At 41.5% G+C, this 19,340-nt stretch overlaps 1 protein-coding gene across 2 annotated transcripts; it reads left to right on the top strand.

The window, feature by feature from the left end:
- Positions 1–2,537: 2,537 nt before the first annotated feature.
- LOC124010124 lies at positions 2,538–15,998 on the top strand. Of its 2 annotated transcripts, none has more exons than XM_046322487.1 (6): positions 2,538–2,808; positions 2,955–3,149; positions 7,409–7,561; positions 7,854–7,946; positions 9,787–9,813; positions 15,798–15,998. In XM_046322487.1, the coding sequence occupies exons 1-6, from the start codon at positions 2,751–2,753 to the stop codon at positions 15,872–15,874; spliced, it is 603 nt and encodes a 200-aa protein (XP_046178443.1). In that variant the 5' UTR covers positions 2,538–2,750; the 3' UTR covers positions 15,875–15,998. The 2 variants fall into 2 exon arrangements, with proteins under 2 accessions (XP_046178443.1, XP_046178442.1); XM_046322486.1 differs by having other exon boundaries at positions 2,539–2,808; positions 7,286–7,561.
- Positions 15,999–19,340: the final 3,342 nt, after the last annotated feature.

Raw genomic sequence — 19,340 nt, 5'->3', positions numbered from 1 at the left:
TTTTCCCCCTGCTGGTCTTTTTAGGTTCGTTCCCTTTTTTCTCTCTCCCTCCCTCTCTCTCTTCTCTCTATCGTTCCGTTCATGCTCCCAGCTGTTCCTATTCCCCTAATCAATCATTTAGTCTTTCCACTCCTGTTCCCTATCTTTTCCCCTGATTAGAGTCCCTATTTCTCCCCTTGTTTTCCGTTTCTGTCCTGTCGGATCCTTGTATATTGTTCACCGTGCTGTGTCTGTATCGCCCTGTCGTGTCGTGTTTCCCTCAGATGCTGCGTGGTGAGCAGGTGTCTGAGTCTGCTACGGTCAAGTGCCTTCCCGAGGCAACCTACAGTTTATGATCGAGTCTCCAGTCTGTTCTCGTCATTACGAGTGGAATTGTTTTTTATGCTTTATTTACCGCTCCGATTTGTCTAGGAGTATTGCATATTTCCTTTACTGGATTAAAGACTCTGTTTTCGCCAAGTCGCTTTTGGGTCCTCATTCACCTGCATAACAGCTCGTCCTGCTCCTCCTTGCACAAAGGCGGAGGTAGCGGTCCTGCTGCTGGGCTGTTGCCCTCCTATGGCCTCCTCCATGTCTCCTGATGTACTGGCCTGTCTCCTGGTAGCGCCTCCATGCTCTGGACACTACGCTGACAGACACAGCAAACCTTCTTGCCACAGCTCGCATTGATGTGCCATCCTGGATGAGCTGCACTACCTGAGCCACTTGTGTGAGTTGTAGACTCCGTCTCATGCTACCACTAGAGTGAAAGCACCACCAGCATTCAAAAGTGACCAAAACATCAGCCAGGAAGCATAGGAACTGAGAAGTGGTCTGTGGTCACCACTGCAGAACCACTCCTTTATTGGGGGTGTCTTGCTAATTGCCTAAAATTTCCACCTGTTGTCTATTCCATTTGCACAACAGCATGTGATATTTATTGTCATTCAGTGTTGCTTCCTAAGTGGACAGTTTGATTTCACAGAAGTGTGATTGACTTGGAGTTACATTGTGTTGTTTAAGTATTCCCTTTATTTTTTTGAGCAGTGTATATATAAAATAAAAAATAATGTGTGTCCTCCTTTTTCATTCTTGTTGACCCAATGTGCTCTAGTTCTGTTTGTACCCATAGAGTCATGTTGTTTCGAAACATCCACCTCTGGAACAGACAAAGGTACATCATGTACAGTATATGGACTTAGCATTCATACTCCTGTCCTGCCAAATGCCTATCTGGTAACAATATCTGACTAATATCTGGAACAACCACAATAACATCCACACACACACACACACAAACTGTAGCTACTGTGGTGGTTTCATAGTGTCTGTGACTTCCTCTATCTTCCTTGTTGTATTCATCTGAGTCAGACACAGATAGACTGAACTCGACACATCTCCTCTCTTCTCTAATGTTGTTTGCACTCATAGAGTCCGGATGTTTGAAAACATCCACCTCTGTAACAGAGAAAGATACATATATGAACATAGCATTCATAGTCCTTTGCTGTCGTATGTCTAATATCTGGTAACAATGACAAGAACATCCGGAAACAAACTATTCTGTACTGTTAGTAGCCTAAGAGGAGCTATGGTTACTTCATAAATATGCACATTTCTCATCATTCAAATTAGAGACATTTGTTAGAAAATATTCCACTATTCCACTTTTAGACACCAACTGGATGTCAAAATGTACTTTCTATAACCTACAGTATCTAGAATATCTCAAAACTAACTGAAAACAAGAGGAACACAATTCCCTCACTCCTATGAGGTAGCCGTCCTTTTAATCTGATGAGATTGTGTTATGTAACACCTACACTGCCCTACAAAGCAGAAGAGCAGTAACTGTTCATGAAGTGAAACTGAGAAAAATGACTTCAAAGTTCTTTTATTGTCCAGACAAATGAATTGTAGGCAGATCATGGGAGATATGGTTATCTCTTGTCTTACTATGAGGTCATTTTTTATTCATATTGGCCCTGACCTCTGACATGACCTTTGTCCCTGAACGGCAGTTACTGCCTTCTTGCTTGGTACACTCACTGGAATACATTTCCATGACGATTGTTTTTGACACAAACTGGTGTTAATATGTTTATTTGTATGCGGCTGTCAGTGTCATATAGTTTGACACTTGTATCAGCGAAGAACAATAACTAATACCAAGGTCAACCGTAGACACTGCAGCACAAAGCTCAGTGACATCATGGTAAAAGGCAGTAACTGACGTGTGATGGCAGTTACTGCCTTTTTCCTGGGTTTCACCTTAACTTAACACCTTAAACATGACCCCCCCCCCCCCCCCCCCCCCCCCCCCCATTTTCTCCACACCACAACACAATGGAGGCGGGATATTTGTCCAAATGATAAAGCATGTATTTAATGTATGATAAAAAAAGTAACTTCATTTTTTGGGGGACCAAATGCTGTTACTGCTTTTTTGCTTGGCAGGGCAGTACAGGTTGTTGCAGTTGCACGCCTTGAAGCTCCTCCCCTAACGGAACCAGCTACCACCAGCCAATCACATCAACACTACTGAAACTCTTAGTAGGCTAGCTACGCATTTAAAAGACAACATAAGGACGGACTACTCATAGCCACAAATCTAGAGGCTACGCACTTAGCTATGGACGTTTGGTTGATAAGAGCTCTGCCCTTCATCATTCTACTTGTTTGATATTGGAAAGGAGAACACGAGCGAGTCCTGGAGGTTATTTTAGACTACAGTACATAATTTCCAAAGCCAGTCCTCGCATAGAGCAAAGATGCTACTTCCACTTATATTCATTCTGTTTTTCAATTTAAGTTGGGGTCTTCCAATTGGTATGTTTTTCCATTGCTTATTTTTTTCATTCCCATTGCCATGTACAATCTGTTCATTTTACGCACAAAATTCTACACCATTGTGTTATGAATCTTTGGCTACTAATAACAAACAAAATTAGATTTGTTGATGTGTTTTGTTGCAGACACGGTCATTCTGTTCCAGCGCTCGGGAGTGGTCGGCGAGATGGAGACCGTCGAGCAGGTCTTGGTCAACGGAGCACCTCCCTCCAGCGGCGGGAAGTACGTCAGTGGAATTCTCCGAGCTGTATTGATGGGCAACTACGAGTCTTTTCAGCAGGCGTTCGAGATCGAAGAAAATGTCACCAACACCATGACAAGTAGGCCTAATGCATGCCTGAACTTACTGCAACACACTAATAAGTACACAAACACACAGTTGCCACCGTAAAATGTGTTCTATATTGGATATTCGGTGGATAATATGAACAAACAAAAGAGGAATAGTCACATGCAAAGAAGCATACATACAAACTATTTACATTGCCAGGAATCCTAAACAAACAAATCATATTCATGAATAATACCACAAGTTTGAATTGCCTTTTTGTTTTTCATTTTAGTTCAAGTTAATTTATAAAGTGAAAAAAGTTAGGTTTTGAATTAGACCATTTGCATTTGTGAATGTGACATTTACCTAGTATTATTAGCAGTTATATTCAATATACTACATCTTTATCTATGTCAGAATTTCTGAAATAAACCATTATATCAAAACCATTAAATACTACAACCGGTCCCTTTTTTTTCTTAACAAAATCCTGTATGTCAATTCCAAAAATTCGACTATAAATACAGGCAAAAAACAAATGCAAAATGGTCTCCTTCTCCATTCCACAGAAATTGCATTTATAGTCAATATTCAGCTTGAATCTTTCCAAAACATGTTTCACAGGATAAATACTATGTAACATTTTAAATGAAACATCCTTTACCTCGTTACAATATTTGTTAGCATTTTCCCCATTGTATATCAAATCAAATTTTATTTGTCACATACACATGGTTAGCAGATGTTAATGCGAGTGTAGCGAAATGCTTGTGCTTCTAGTTCCGACAATGCAGTGATAACCAACAAGTAATCTAACTAACAATTCCAAAACTACTGTCTTATACACAGTGTAAGGGGATAAGGAACATGTACATAAGGATATATGAATGAGTGATGGTACAGGGCAGCATACAGTAGATGGTATCGAGTACAGTATATACATATGAGATGAGTGTGTAGACAAAGTAAACAAAGTGGCATAGTTAAAGTGGCTAGTGATACATGTGTTACATAAGGATGCAGTCGATGATGTAGAGTACAGTATATACATATGCATATGAGATTGATAATGTAGGGTAAGTAACATTATATAAGGTAGCATTGTTTAAAGTGGCTAGTGATATATTTACATCATTTCCCATCAATTCCCATTATTAAAATGGCTGGAGTTGGGTCAGTGTCAATGACAGTGTGTTGGCAGCAGCCACTCAGTGTTAGTGGTGGCTGTTTAACAGTCTGATGGCCTTGAGATAGAAGCTGTTTTTCAGTCTCTCGGTCCCAGCTTTGATGCACCTGTACTGACCTCGCCATAGATATCTGACCAATATAATCTTGCTGAGGGAATTGTAGTATCACAAATGATATTCCTAATCTGTTTATTACTACATTTATCTTTGATGTTAATATTGCCAATGAATATATTTATGTAAATCTATGTTACTTACATCAACCTCAGAGGAATTTAAAAGAAATACAAATAATTTCTCATTATTCAACAGGCTAATGTGTCTACCGTTGTCTATATAAAGATTATCCTTATTAGTTTTGGGAATCAAAGTAATTACACCTTGATTTAAGGAAGCCGGTAACTCTCCTTTTTCTATTGATTCTTGGAACATAGCAAGAATGAAAGGACTCAATTTATCATTGAATGCTTTAAACTATTTTTTTAAAAATAAAAAGCTGATTAAACCATCATTTCCAGGGGACCTATTGTTCTCAAGACTGTATTTGTATTAAAAGCCTTATCTCAATTTCAGATAACTCATCACAAAAATCCCTGAAATCATTATCTATCATCTTAGCAATGTTTGGTATATTGTCTAAGAAAATATCCATATTGGAAGTTGCCAGTGCTGATGTATACAGATTCTGATAAAACTGGGCAACATGCTGAGTGATTTCTTTTGGATTTTCATTGGGAGTATTATTAATCATTAATTTACATATGGGAGTCGCCTGCCCTTTTTTCTAAATTAAAGAAATATTTTTTAACTTTCTCATCCATTTTTGTCTTTATCTTACAAACGCTCCCCGGGCCTTCTCCTCATAGATACAGTCTAACTGCATTTGCAATGATGATAGCTCCAGTAATTCCTGATTAGGTAGTTATTTTTTTTTAGTATAATCCATTATTCCCTTTAAGATGTCATTCTTTCTCTCTTGGCACGAGCAATTTCTTTCCCCATTGAAATGGCCAAATGCCTTAAATCAAATTTCATTAGCTCCCAGTAACTTCCAAATGTATTCATAACACAGGCACAATTCTAGTATTTATCAATAATTCCTGTTACTTCCTTCTTAAATACTTAATTCTCTAGTAAAGTCTTGTTTATTTTTACTGTTTTGTTGTTGACAAACCATGCATATTTATCTTTATTGAGATCCCTTTGTGGTCTGTTAAAATGGATGGTTCAATCGAGACTATCAACCTTGTCAGCCATATCTTCAGATATCAGCCAGAAATCAATACAGGATTGTATAGATAAATATTTGGTACTCCATGTAAACATAATCTTATCTGGGTTTCTTATGTCTCCAAATATCTGGGACACCTAACCTTAGACATATATATTCCTTATTTCACAAACAGAATTGCTATCCTTAGGCAATCTATCTAGATTATCATGTAATACTCTATTAAAATCTACACCCCAATGGAAATGTAGTATGTAAATAAAATAAATAAATACAAAATAAAATAGTTACTTGACTTGTTATTGGAAGCATAAGTATTTACAACAATGAATTGAATGTGGTTGACATCTACCAATAGTATAATCCATCTCCCTGTATTATCTGCCTTATGACTCAATATATGACCCTTAAAGTTGCCTTTTAAAATATACGCAGGTTGTTCATCATTAAATAGTCATTTTCCTTTGCACTTTTCCATGTCCTTTCCCTCGTTGTCCTGGTTGATGAATCTCATGAACACTGGTCGTGGTGGCTGATTGTTTTCCCTATCTCTCAGCCTACCTAGGCGGTGCACTACATCCAGAGAACCCCTGCAACATGTCGCTCTTCCTCTGGGACTATTGCCCCTGCAAATGTCCTTCACTCTTGCTTTTGATGTTATCGTCAGATTTTAATGCTATTCCATAAATTCAAAGATTCCATTGTCCGACGATACCGGTCATTCTCTGGAGTTTCTTCTGCTTTGCAACCTGAATTTTCAATGTTGCGTTCTGCTGCTTCCGAGTTTTTACTTCCTCAGCATTGAAATCAATCGCTTTCTTCAGGTTAACGATACTGATGGTGTTCTTTTTTACCAAATCCATCTGCGCTCTCTTTGATTTTTAGCTGTGAGGCTGCGGACGATGTTCTCCTGTAGCTGGCTCATTGATGGTTCACTTCTCAGCTTCTTTGGAAGTTGCTCCTTGGTTGGAGTATTCGGGTATGAATCACATTCGCCCCCTATTGTTTACATTGCAAGCATATGAGTGAGTTTCAACAATGCCTCTGTTCTCCATGGCAGTTTCAACATCCATTGTCTCAGCAACAGTTTGGTCATGTTCTAATTCCACGCTACTAGCTATGAAGACGTTAGCAGGCTAACTAAACTACACACGCTGAAACTTTTCGATGGCTAGCTTGTTCGTTGGAAATCGTCAAATATAATTCAATGGTTTGATCAATTACAAAATATTCTGAAATTCTCGCGTCAATATTGAATCAACTAACTATGACTATTATATATTCTGAATCGAGGGAGGATGGACAAATACACAGCTTTTTTGTTGTTGGGGTGTAAGAGCTATTGAAGATTGAAAGGAAGAAATATCTCAATTAAAAATAAATAGATCAACAGTGGATTTTTGTCCGTCCTCCCCCGACTCAGAATATGTAATTGTTATAGTCATGTAAGAGCGATTTGAAATCCTAAATCTGTTTTTAAGTGTGGATTGTTCTCCATCCACCCCTGAATTTTAAGAAAATACCATCTTCATAGTCATGGCTTGCTTGGTTCAATAACTATTGACGAGGTTTCTAAATATTCACTGAATATCCAGTATAAAACAAAATTTACCTCTGTACAGGTGCCTTGCTCAAGGGCACAATAGCAGTTACCTGAGATAGGGCAGGACAAATCTACCTCTTTAACTGACAAGGAATACAATCAGATATATATTCTGTATAAAGGATACATTCATCCTTAACCATTCCTTTTCCTTCAATGACCAGAAAATCCTACTTACCAGTACCTGCGTGTGCGTGAATGCAAACTGAATGGATTTCGAGTGGTGCATTCGACCGACCAGCTCCTTGTCAACGGGAATGACTTCCTGACTTTGGACCAATCCACAGACACCTGGACAGCTGAGGTACCACAGGCCCTCTCACTCAAACAGCTTTGGGACTGGGACACTGAGTTCACGAGGAGGGAGAAGATGCAACTCCATGAGATCTGTACCGAACTGATGAAGGAGCTCAGACAATCCGAGCCCACCACCAATAGAGGTAAGTGTACGGGGGGAGGCCTACTTGGTGCCACTGCTTTAGTGTACACTGAAAGAGCATTGTATAGATTAGAAAGCAAGTGTGTATGCATGCGTGCATCTGTTTTATGTACAGCGTGTGTGTATGTCAAGCTTGTGTTGGGTTTAATAAAAGGTGTAACAACACTGTCAGACTACACGCCACAAGATCAACAGAATGTTCCCATTCTTTGGTCACACATGTTTTAACTAGTTATGAAGTACAGTAGGTCATGCAGGTGAATCCAGTGAATTCCTGTTGTATGTTTCAACAGGAACGTCCCTGCTGACTGTCCTGGCTCCACTGTTTGCATGCCTGACCTTTGTTGTCATGGTTATTGCAAGCTTCCTCCTCTCTAAACAACAAGGTGAGTGACATTATAAAGCATATTTTGTATGCACCAGTACTGTATGTCGAATACATTTTCCCCCTCTTGGATATTAAACTTCATCCTGTTCTAAACTCAGCAAAAAAAAGAAACGTCCCTTTTTCAGGACGCTTTCTGTTAAAGATAATTAGTAAACATCCAAATAACTTCACAGATCTTCATTGTAAATGGTTTAAACACTGTTTCCCATGCTTGTTCAATGAACTATAAACAATTAATGAACATGCACCTGTGGAACGGTCGTTAAGACACTAACAGCTTACAGACGGTAGGCAAGTAAGGTCACAGTTATGAAAACTTAGGACACTATAGAGGCCTTTCTACTTACTCTGAAAAACACCAAAATAAAGATGCCCAGGGCCCCTGCCCATCTGCGTGAATGTGCTTTAGGCATGCTGCAAAGAGGCATGAGGACTGCAGATGTGACCAGGGCAATAAATTGCAATGTCCGTACTGTGAGACGCCTAAAACAGCGCTACAGGGAGACAGAACGGACAGCTGATCGTCCTCGCAGTGGCAGACCATGTGTAACAACACCTGCACAGGATCGGTACATCCGAACATCACACCTGCGGGACAGGTACAGGATGGCATCAACAACTGCCCGAGTTACTCCAGGAATGCACAATCCCTTAGACTGTCTGCAATAGGCTGAGAGAGGCTGGACTGAGGGCTTGTAGGCCTGTTATAAGGCAGATCCTCACTAGACATCGCCGGCAACGATGTTGCCTATGAGCACAAACCTACCGTAGCTGGACCAGACAGGACTAGCAAAAAGTGCTCTTCACTGATGAGTCACAGTTTTGTCTCACCAGGGGTGATTGTCGGATTCGCGTTTATCGTCGAAGGAATGAGCGTTACACCGAGGCCTGTACTCTGGAGCGGGATCGATTCGGTGGAGAGTCCGTCTTGGTCTGGGGCGGTGTGTCACAGCGTCAGCGGACTGCCTGCAATGACGACAAGCTCAATCTCAACGCTGTGCGTTACAGGGAAGACATCCTCCTCCCTCATGTGGTACCCTTCCTGCAGGCTTACCCTGACAGGACCCTCCAGCATGACAATGCCACCAGCCATACTGCTCGTTCTGTGCCTGATTTCCTGCAAGACAGGAATGTCAGTGTTCTGCCATGGCCAGCAAAGAGCCCGGATCTCAATCCCACTGAGCATATCTGGGACCTGTTGGATTGATGGGTGAGGGCTAGGGCCATTTCCCCCCAGAAATGTTAGGGAACTTGCAGGTGCCTTGGTGGAAGAGTGGGGTAACATCTCCCAGGAAGAACTGGCAAATCTGGTGCAGTCCATGAGGAGGAGATGCACGGCAGTACTTAATGCAGCTGGTGGCCACACCAGATACTGACTGTTACTTTTGATTTGGACCCTCTCCCTTTTTTCAGGGACACGTTATTCCATTTATGTTAGTCACATGTCTGTGGAACTTGTTCAGTTTATGTCTCAGTAAATATTTGTATGGCCATATGTTAAGTTTGCTGAAAATAAACGCAGTTGACAGTGAGGGGACATTTCTTTTTTTGCTGAGTTTATGTCGTACTGGTTGTTCTCTTGCTGCCCAGTCTGGGATATTTACTTAATTGGCTTTCATGATCTCTATTTAAATGACACATTTAAATCAGTGTGTCAGCTATGTAGAACGTTTACTGCATGCAATGACATCTTTAGAAGCTCTATATACAATTCTATATTTTCCTTTTGCGTCTTGATTCCTGATGTCATTGTGTAATTCTGAACGTTATATTCCCAATGACCATATGTAGCTAGTCTACAACAGAGCCAACAGAATGTTTTGTTTCTCTTGCTTCAGATCCCAGAGTTTCCAGACACCCTGGAGGTAAAACATTTTTACTTCCATCTCATTGTCCCCCATCGGTTTCTTGGTTAACAGGAGTATAGAACATTCAATATTAACAGATGGTTCAGTATGTTGACTGGGAACTGCTGTCTCCTAAACCACACCTTGTAAACAGGACTGGGCACATTGTCCTTATCTTCTGATGCTACTGGCTTTCTGTGTGCTTCTCTCAGTGGTGTGTATGTTTGTCTTTCACAGGTAGTTCCCTTTTTGTCAAATGTGTGACTCCTAGGGCCAAGGGTAGTTTTCAGGATCACAGGGTTTGGTGTCAAAGCTTATGTTGACTGTGATTTATATAGATTCCATGCTTCCTGGACATTCCTACATTTAGAAAGCTGCTGTTCAAACATGTTGAACAACATTGTGAACAGTTGTTTTGGTAAATACTGATTGTGTCCCAGTTGTAGGTCTGTCACTTGTGCCTTTAACACGAGTGATGTATATTTGCATGTACTCTATGTACATTGCACAACAGACTTAGTCTGATTGACACAACTCTAAGTCCTCCTGACTTCCAAGATGGCGTAGCAGTCAGACGTCTTTGTCTTGTCTCGTCCCATGTGTATATATATTTTTCTTCATGTTCTTTTTAATATTTTTCCTAAACCTCAACTTCAAAATACTCTCGTGAGGCACCCAATGTGGTGTGGATCTGTTTTTATTTTTCCCTAAAGTATTTCTATTTACTCCCAAACTGGAAGCTAGCTACAAGCTATCAGTCAGCTAACCACTACTAGCGGTCATCAGCTAACCTTTAGCTCAGAAAGCTCTCGCCAGTTCGTACTACGCGTTTCAAACCAGAGCATATCAGACCTATTTTTCTCTCCATATCCCTGAATTCATTTACATTTACATTTAAGTCATTTAGCAGACGCTCTTATCCAGAGCGACTTACAACCATAAACTCTGAACCTTTTCATCTGGATCATCACAGCTAGCTAACCGCAACCCGGTTTTACTACTCCTGGCTAATGTTTCTGTCCTGGAGCTAGCACCAACTAGCCTGGGGCTAGCCCATGCTAGACCCATCTTCCGGCTCACTCCTGGGCTACAATATCCGGACTCCTTCTACTACCGGTACGGGGCACCGAACCCCACCTATCCTCAAGGATTGGAATACCGACATAATCTGCCCGAGGATTTCAACTGGCTCCTCAGGCGCGATGTCCGCTGAAGGACCATTCTGCTAGGCCTGCTAGCTACCTAGAGCTACTTGGAACCCCCTGTCTGCTAACTGCTTGCTTGCTAACCTGGTCTGCTAACTGATAGCTTGTTTAGCCCCGGCCTACTAACTGTTAGCGTGTTAGCATCGGCCTGCTAACTGTCTGAGTCGCCGTGTCCCCAGCCAGCCCAACCACTCATTGGACCCATATGTTCACTTGGCTACGCATGCCTCTCTCTAATATCAATATGCCTCGTTCATTACTGTCCTGGTTAGTGATTACTGTCTTATTTCACTGTAGAGCCTCTAGCCCTGCTCAATATGCCTTAACCAACCATGTTGTTCCACCTCCTACATATGCGATGACATCACCTGGTTTAACCTGTAGTGACGCCCAGCCCGTGAACGGGACAGTTATCATCATCTGGCACTAATTAGCATAACGCAACGGACATAAATCTTCCTATTCATGAAAATCACAAGTGAAATATATTGGAACACAGCTTAGCCTTTTGTTAATCACTCTGCATCTCAGATTTTCAAAATATGCTTTACAGCCAACGCTTGACAAGCATTTTTGTAAGTTTATCATAGCCTAGCATAGCATTATGCCTTGCTAGCAGCAGGCAAACTTGTCACGGAAATCAGAAAAGCAATCAAATTAAATCGTTTACCTTTGATGAACTTCGGATGTTTTCACTCACAAGATTCCCAGGTAGACAGCCAAAGTTCATTTTTTCCCAAAATATTATTTTTGAAGGCGAAATAGTGCCGTTTGTTCTTCACGTTTTGGCTAAGAAATTGCCCGGAAATTGCGGTCACCACAACCCCGAAAAATATTCCATATTAGCTCCATAATATCGACAAACATGGCAAACGTTGTTTAGAATCCATCTTCAAGGTGTTTTTCTCATATCTATTCGATAATATATCCGTCGGGACAATTACTTTTTCTCTAGGACCAATTGGAGTAATGGCTACCTCTGCACTTTCCGCGAGAATCAATCTCGGAGCCACCATGTGACCACTTACGCAATGTGCCCCCATATACGGCTATTCTACAACAGAAATGCGTAAAACTATGTCACAATGCTGTAGACCCCTTGGGGAATACGTAGAAAGCGTAAGCTCGTTGATGGTAAATTCACAGCCAGTCATTGGAACGCAGCGCTTTCAAAACCTGGGACACTTCCGGATTGGATTTTTCTCAGGCTTTCGCCTGCAACATCAGTTCTGTTATACTCAGACAATATCTTTACAGTTTTGGAAACGTTAGTGTTTTCTATCCAAAGCTGTCAATTATATGCATATTCTAGCATCTTTTCCTGACAAACTATCCCGTTTAAAATGGGAACTTTTTTTTCTCTCCAAAAATGAAAATACTGCCCCCTAACATCAAGAGGTTAAACATCTCTAGAGACCATATCTCTCTCATCATTACTTAATGCCTAGGTTTACCTCCAATGTACTCACTCCCACTCCCCAGGTGCTCTCATTTGTTGACTTCTGTAACTGTGAAAGCTTTGGTTTCATGCATGTTAACATTAGAAGCCTACTCCCTAAGTTTGTTTTACTCACTGCTTTAGCACACTCTGCCAACCCGGATGTCTTAGCCGTGTCTGAATCCTGGCTTAGGAAAACCACCAAAAACCCTGAAATCTCCATTGCGAACTATAACATTTTCCGCCACGATAGAACTGCCAAAGGGTGCTGTGTTGCAATCTACTGCAAAGATAGCCTGCAGAGTTCTGTATTACTATCCAAGTCTGTACCCAAACAATTCAAGCTTCTACTTCTAAAAATTCACCTTTCCAAAAAACAAGTCTCTCACTGTTGCCGCTTGCTATAGACCCCCCTGTGCCCCGAGCTGTGCCCTCGATACTCTTTGTGAATTAATTGCCCCACATCTATCTTCTGAGCTTGTGCTACTTGGTGACCTAAACTGGGACATGCTTAACACCTCGGCCATCCAACAATCCAAGCTTGATGCCTTCAATCTCACAAAAAATATCAATGATCCTACCAGGTACAACTCCAAATCCGTAAACACGGGCACCCTCATAGATGTCATGCTAACTAACTCTCACTCCAAATACACCTCTGCTGTTTTCAATCAAGATCTCAGCGATCACTGCCTCATTGCCTGCATCCGTAATGGGTCTGCGGTCAAACGTCCATCCCTCATCACTGTCAAATGCTCCCTAAAACACTTGAGCAAGCAGGCCTTTCTAATGAACCTGGCCTGGATATCCTGAAATGACATTGACCTCATCCTGTCAGTAGATGATGCCTAGCTATTCTTTAAAAGTGCCTTCCTCACCATCTTAAATAAGCATGCCCCATTCAAAAAAATGTAGAACTGGGAATAGATATAGTCCTTGGTTCACTCCAGACCTGTCTGCCCTTGACCAGCACAAAAACATCCTGTGAAGTTCTGCATTATAGCGTCAAATAGCCCCCGTGATATGCAACTTTTCAGGGAAGTTAGGAACAAATATACACAGGCAGTCAGAAATTTGCATCCTGTAGTACTAACTCAAAAAAGTTATGGGATACTGTAAAGTCCATGGAGGATAAGAGCACCTCCTCCCAGCTGCCTACTGCTCTGAGGCTAGGAAACACTGTTACCACCGATAAATCCACTATAATTGAGAATTTCAATAATTATTTCTCTATGGCTGGCCATGCTTTCCACCTGGCTACCCCTACCCCGGTCAACTGCCCCGCATCCTCCACAGCAATCCTCCAAAGCCCCCACCATTTCATTTCTCCTTCACCCAAATCCAGATAACTGATATTCTGAAAGAGCTGCAAAATCTGGACCCCTACAAATCAGCCAGGCTAGACAATCTGGACCCTCTCTTTCTAATATTATCTGCCGAAATTGTTGCAACCCCTGTTACTAGCCTGTTCAACCTCTTTTGTATCGTCTTAGATTCCCAAAGATTGGAATGCTGCCGCGGTCATCCCCCTCTTCAAAAGGCTTGACACTCTAGACCCTAACTGCTACAGACCTATATCTAGCCTACCCTGTCTTTCTAAGGTCTTCGAAAGCCAAGTTAACAAACAGATTACCGACCATTTCGAATCCCACCGTACCTTCTCCGCTATGCAATCTGTTTTCAGAGCTGATCATGGGTGCACCTCAGCCACGCTCAAGGTTCTAAACGACATCATAACCGCCATCGATAAGAGACATTACTGTGCAGCCGTATTCATTGACCTGGCCAAGGCTTTCGACTCTGTCAATCACCACATTCTTATTGGCAGACGCGAAAGCCTTGGTTTCTCAAGTGATTGCCTCGCCTGGTTTACCGACTACTTCTCAGACAGAGTTCAGTGTGTCAAATCGGAGAGCCTGTTGTCCAGACCTCTGGCAGTCTCTATGGGGGTGCCACAGGGTTCAATCCTTGGGCCGACTCTCTTCTCTGTATACATCAATGATGTTGCTCTTGCTGCTGGTGATTCTCTGATACACCTCTACAAAGACGACAACATTCTGTATACTTCTGGCCCCTCTTTGGACACTGTGTTAACGAACCTCCAGACAAGCTTCAATGCCATACAACTCTCCTTTCGTGGTTAACTGCTCTTAAATGCAAGTAAAACTAAATGCATGCAATTCAACCGATCACTGCTCGCCCGTCCAGCATCACTACTCTGGACGGCTCTGACTTAGAATACGTGGACAACTACAAATACCTAGGTGTCTGGTTAAACTGTAAACTCTCCTTCCAGACTCACATTAAGCATCTCCAATCCAAATTAAATCTAAAATCGGCTTCCTATATTGCAACAAAGCATCCTTCACTCATGCTGCCAAACATACCCTCGTAAAACTGACCATCCTACCGATCCTCGACTTTGGTGATGCCATCTATAAAATAGCCTCCAACACTCTGCTCAACGAACTGGATGCAGTCTATCACAGTGCCATCTCTTTTGTCACCAAAGCCCCATACAATACCCACCATTGCGACCTGTATGCTCTCGTTGGTTGGCCCTCGCTTCATATCCGTACCCAAACCCACTGGCTCCAGGTCATTTATAAGTCTTTGCTAAGTAAAGCCCCACCGTATCTCAGCTCACTGGTCACCATAGCAGCACCCACTCGTAGCACTCGCTCGAGCAGGTATATCTCACTGGTCACCCCCAAAGCCAATTCCTCCTTTGGTCGTCTTTCCTTCCAGTTCTCTGCTGCCAATGACTGGAACGAACTGCAAAAATCTCTGAAGCTGGAGATTCATATCTCCCTCACTAACTTTAAGCGCCAGCTGTCAGAGCAGCTCACAGATCACTGCACCTGTACATAGCCCATCTGTAAACAGCCCATCTATCGACCTACCTCAATCCCCATACTGTATTTATTTATCTTGCTCCTTTGCACCCCAGTATCTCTACTTGCACATTCATCTTCTGCACATCTACCATTCCAGTGTTTAATTGCTATATTGTAATTACTTTGCCACTATGGCCTATTTATTGCCTTAACTCACCTCATTTGCACTCGCTGTATATAGACTTTGTTTTCTTTTGTTCTACTGTATTATTGGCCATGTTTTGTTGTATGCGTCGAATTGCTATGCTTTATTTTGGCCAGATCGCAGTTGCAAATGAGAACGTGTTCTCAACTAGCCTACCTGTGTCACATTCTGACCTTAGTTCCTTTGTTTTGTCTTTTGTTTTTACGGTGTTTGGCGTAGTGTCTGCTGAGGTAAACATCAGGAGTTAGCTGTGTGTGTGTAAGTTTCAGGTGTGTTTTACATCTTCCTAAATTGTGTTTTCTTTTTCCTCCCTGCAGGTGTACTTGGCTCCATTGTCCACTACTATCAGAATGTCACAGAAACACAATCAGGAAAAGACTACCAGGCCCTCTAAAACTCAACCCACCTCCGCTCATCCACCTCTGACTGCTCTGTGAAGGGAGTAGTACACAGCGTTGTGCAATTTCTCACATGGAATAGCCTTCATTTCTCAGAACAAGAATAAAGTGACGAGTTTCAGAAGAAAGGTCTTTGTTTCTGGCCATTTTGAGCCTGTAATCGAATTTAAAATGCTGACGCTCCAGATACTCAACCAGTCTAAAGAAGGCCAGTTCTATTGCATCTTTAATAAGCACAACAGTTTTCAGCTGTGCTAACATAATTGCAAAAGGGTTTTCTAATGATAAATTAGCCTTTTAAAATGATGAACTTTGATTAGCTAACACAACGTGCCATTGGAACACAGGAGTGATGGTTGCTGATAATGGTCCTCTGTGCGCCTATGCAGATATTCCATTAAAAAATAATCAATTTCCAGCTCCAATAGTCATTTACAACATTAAGAATGTCTACACTGCATTTCTGATCAATTTGATGTTATTTTAAGGGACAAAAGAAAAAGCAAATTTATAAAAACCAAGGATATTTCTTAAGTGGCCCCAAACTTTTGTACCCTTGTCCGTCCAACTCTCTGGTCCCCCTTTCTCCCTGGGCCTTCTTCCAACAGTCCCCATTCCTATAGACCCAGGAGGATTGTAAGCCTACCAAATATTTATAATATGAAAGGAACTGTGACATTCCAATTTGTATAACTTACTGTTGTGTGTGTGACTTGAACTCTTGAAGTAGTTCCTAGTTAACCACAAGAAAATAATATGACAGTTTTATGCACTTTATAATTGTGTATTTCCTCACCTTTGTATTTCCTCACTTATCTACCGGTGCCTATGCCTTTCAGGCTTTGCTTTTCAGCCTGTGTCAAAACAGACAGTAACACGCATGAACACACACTCTGTGTGTTCACGCTCGATAGCTCAAAACTACTGTAACTGGGTCTCCCGGGTGGCGCAGTGGTTAAGGGTGCTGTACTGCAGCGCTAGCTGTGCCACCAGAGACCTTGGGTTCGCGCCCAGGCTCTGTCATAACTGGGGCGACGCACAATTGGCCTAGCGTCGTCTGGGTTAGGGAGAGTTTGGCCGGTAGGGGAATCCTTGTCTCATAGCTCACCAGCGTCTCCTGTGGCGGGCTAGCCAGGTGCACAGTGTTTCCTCCGACACATTGGTGCGGCTGGCTTCCGGGTTGGATGGCGCTGTGTTAAGAAGCAGTGCGGCTTGGTTGGGTTGTGTATCGGAGAACGCATGACTTTCAACCTTCGTTGAGCCCGTACGGGAGTTGTAGCGATGAGACAAGAGAGTACCTATTAAACAATTGGATACCACAAATTTGGGGAGAAAAAGGGGTAAAATTTAAAAAACACAACTACTGTAACTAGAACTAGATTTGTGTAGAGCTGTCGGTTGCATTTAGTCAACAGCTATCAATGTTAAAAAAAACGATGTGAAAAGTTTTCAATTTGGTCCATCTGTTTTGAATAAATGTTATTTTGATCCAGTTACACATTCTGGGTGCAATACGGTAAAATAAATGTGTACAGTGAGGAAATGTGTTCACTTTGTGCACTTTTGTGTATATAAAGCTACTGTATTATGATTTGAGGGGACAGAATTGTACATTGAACCGGATATGTATGAATGATTTTTATCACTTGTTTATCACTTTACTTTGTATGTTTGTCACTTTATTAAAGCTATTTAAATGCAACTTTTGTATTGGAGTATCTTTAAATGGAAAATTGACCTGGATGCCAAATAGATGGATAGTACACCCCGATCAACTCAAAAGAACAAGTATTGCGACAAGCTCAGGAGGCTAGGTATTGGGGTAAGCCTACTTGAAATACTGAGGTGTCATTACTTGGCTAGAAGCATTCTACATAGCATCCCATTAATACCTTTTCTGAAATACAATGGATTTTAAAACATCCTTTTTTGTAACAGTGGAAGAGATCGCCAGGGCCTTAATGTTTGCATTGTTCCTCAGTCATGTCAGCAAGCTTTGTAGGTTGGCTTGCTTTGTGAAAATTGTGCAACTTCTATGGGTGAGATGGGGAAGGGTGAACTAGATGGTAACTTTACAAGTAAAGTTGCAGGGCTTGCTAAAGCTCTTAAATATTTTTTTGTTGTAATGAAAAGTTTAAAAAAGTTGCACTATTGATTATTCCAATTATGAAATTCTTTTAAATTCCCATCGACAGTCAGATTTGGTCAGAAGTTGTGGTCAGTAGTTATGTGGTTCAATAGTTGTGTGGATATGGTCAAAAGTTTGTTTGGTCAGAAATTGTGTTTGTGGTCCCTAGATGTCAGAAGTTGTGTGGTTGTGCTCAATAGTTGTGTGGTTGTGGTCACTAGATGTGGTAAGCAGTTGTGTGGTTGCGCTTAGAAGTTGTGGTTGTGGTCAATAGTTGTGTGGTTGTGGTCACTAGATGTGGTAAGAAGTTGTGTGGTTGCGGTTAGAAGTTATGTGGTTCTGTAGTTGTGGTCAATAGTTAAATGTGTGATCAGAAGTTGTGTGGTTGTGGAATGTAATTGGGTCGTTGTGGTCACTAGATATGGTAAGCAGTTGTGTGGTTGTGGTATGTAATTGTATGGTTGTGGATACTAGATGTGGTCAGAAGTTGTGAGGTTGAGGTCAAAAGTTGTGTTGTGGTCACTTCTCTCTCATCATTTTGGCCCACGTGTCCTAGCAACGGTTCCGTTATGGAATCTCTAAAATTGCTCTACCAAGAGATTAGTACACACGATTTCTAAACCGTTTTTAGGATTTGACAAGCAGAGAAGTGTAGGAAGATTTCATTCCAAAATATTTTTGTCTAATTGTTGGGTTAGTGGTAAAAACGGTAGTTGTCTGGAAAATAATACATCTGCTAGCTTCTGACATGAATAACAGCAGCTAGAAAGAGACAGGCGATGGGTTACTAAAACGGCTCTAGTTACACATTGGCACGCATGACTCCGAATCCGAAACGGAGAAGTAGATGAAGATTTCATACCTTAGAAAATGTTAGTTGGAAGTGATGATCACACAACGGGGAGCCTTAGAACAGTGAGAAATAACATGTTAGCGTATTTGGGGAAAAAAATGCCGAAAAGTTTAATAACGTAAAAAGTATAACATATATCAAAACGTTGTATACTCGAGCGAGACCATTCTGCACGTTTTGACATTTGAACGGTGTAGGATGAGTAGAGTGTGGAAGAAGAAGTATGTCAAATATCTAAGCTGGGGCTCTTGCTGCGCAATCCCCTCAATAATATTCAGAGAGCACTATTCAATTATGTATATAACCCTGGATTGCTAATGTTATGTATTGGTCAATGACAGGCTTTGAAGCGAACACTCAGCCATAATCGCGTTCAGAAGGAATGAATGGAATTCTACAGTGTTTCATTTAAATGTTTACGGGACAAAATTATATGCATTTAAGTATGTTTTTGATGTAGTGGGGAAAGTAACATGAGTAC

The sequence above is a fragment of the Oncorhynchus gorbuscha genome, linkage group LG22, assembly GCF_021184085.1.
Source record: "Oncorhynchus gorbuscha isolate QuinsamMale2020 ecotype Even-year linkage group LG22, OgorEven_v1.0, whole genome shotgun sequence".
NCBI lineage: Eukaryota > Metazoa > Chordata > Actinopteri > Salmoniformes > Salmonidae > Oncorhynchus > Oncorhynchus gorbuscha.
Note: the sequence above shows the minus strand (reverse complement) of the source record. Positions and strands in the feature narration are given on the sequence as shown.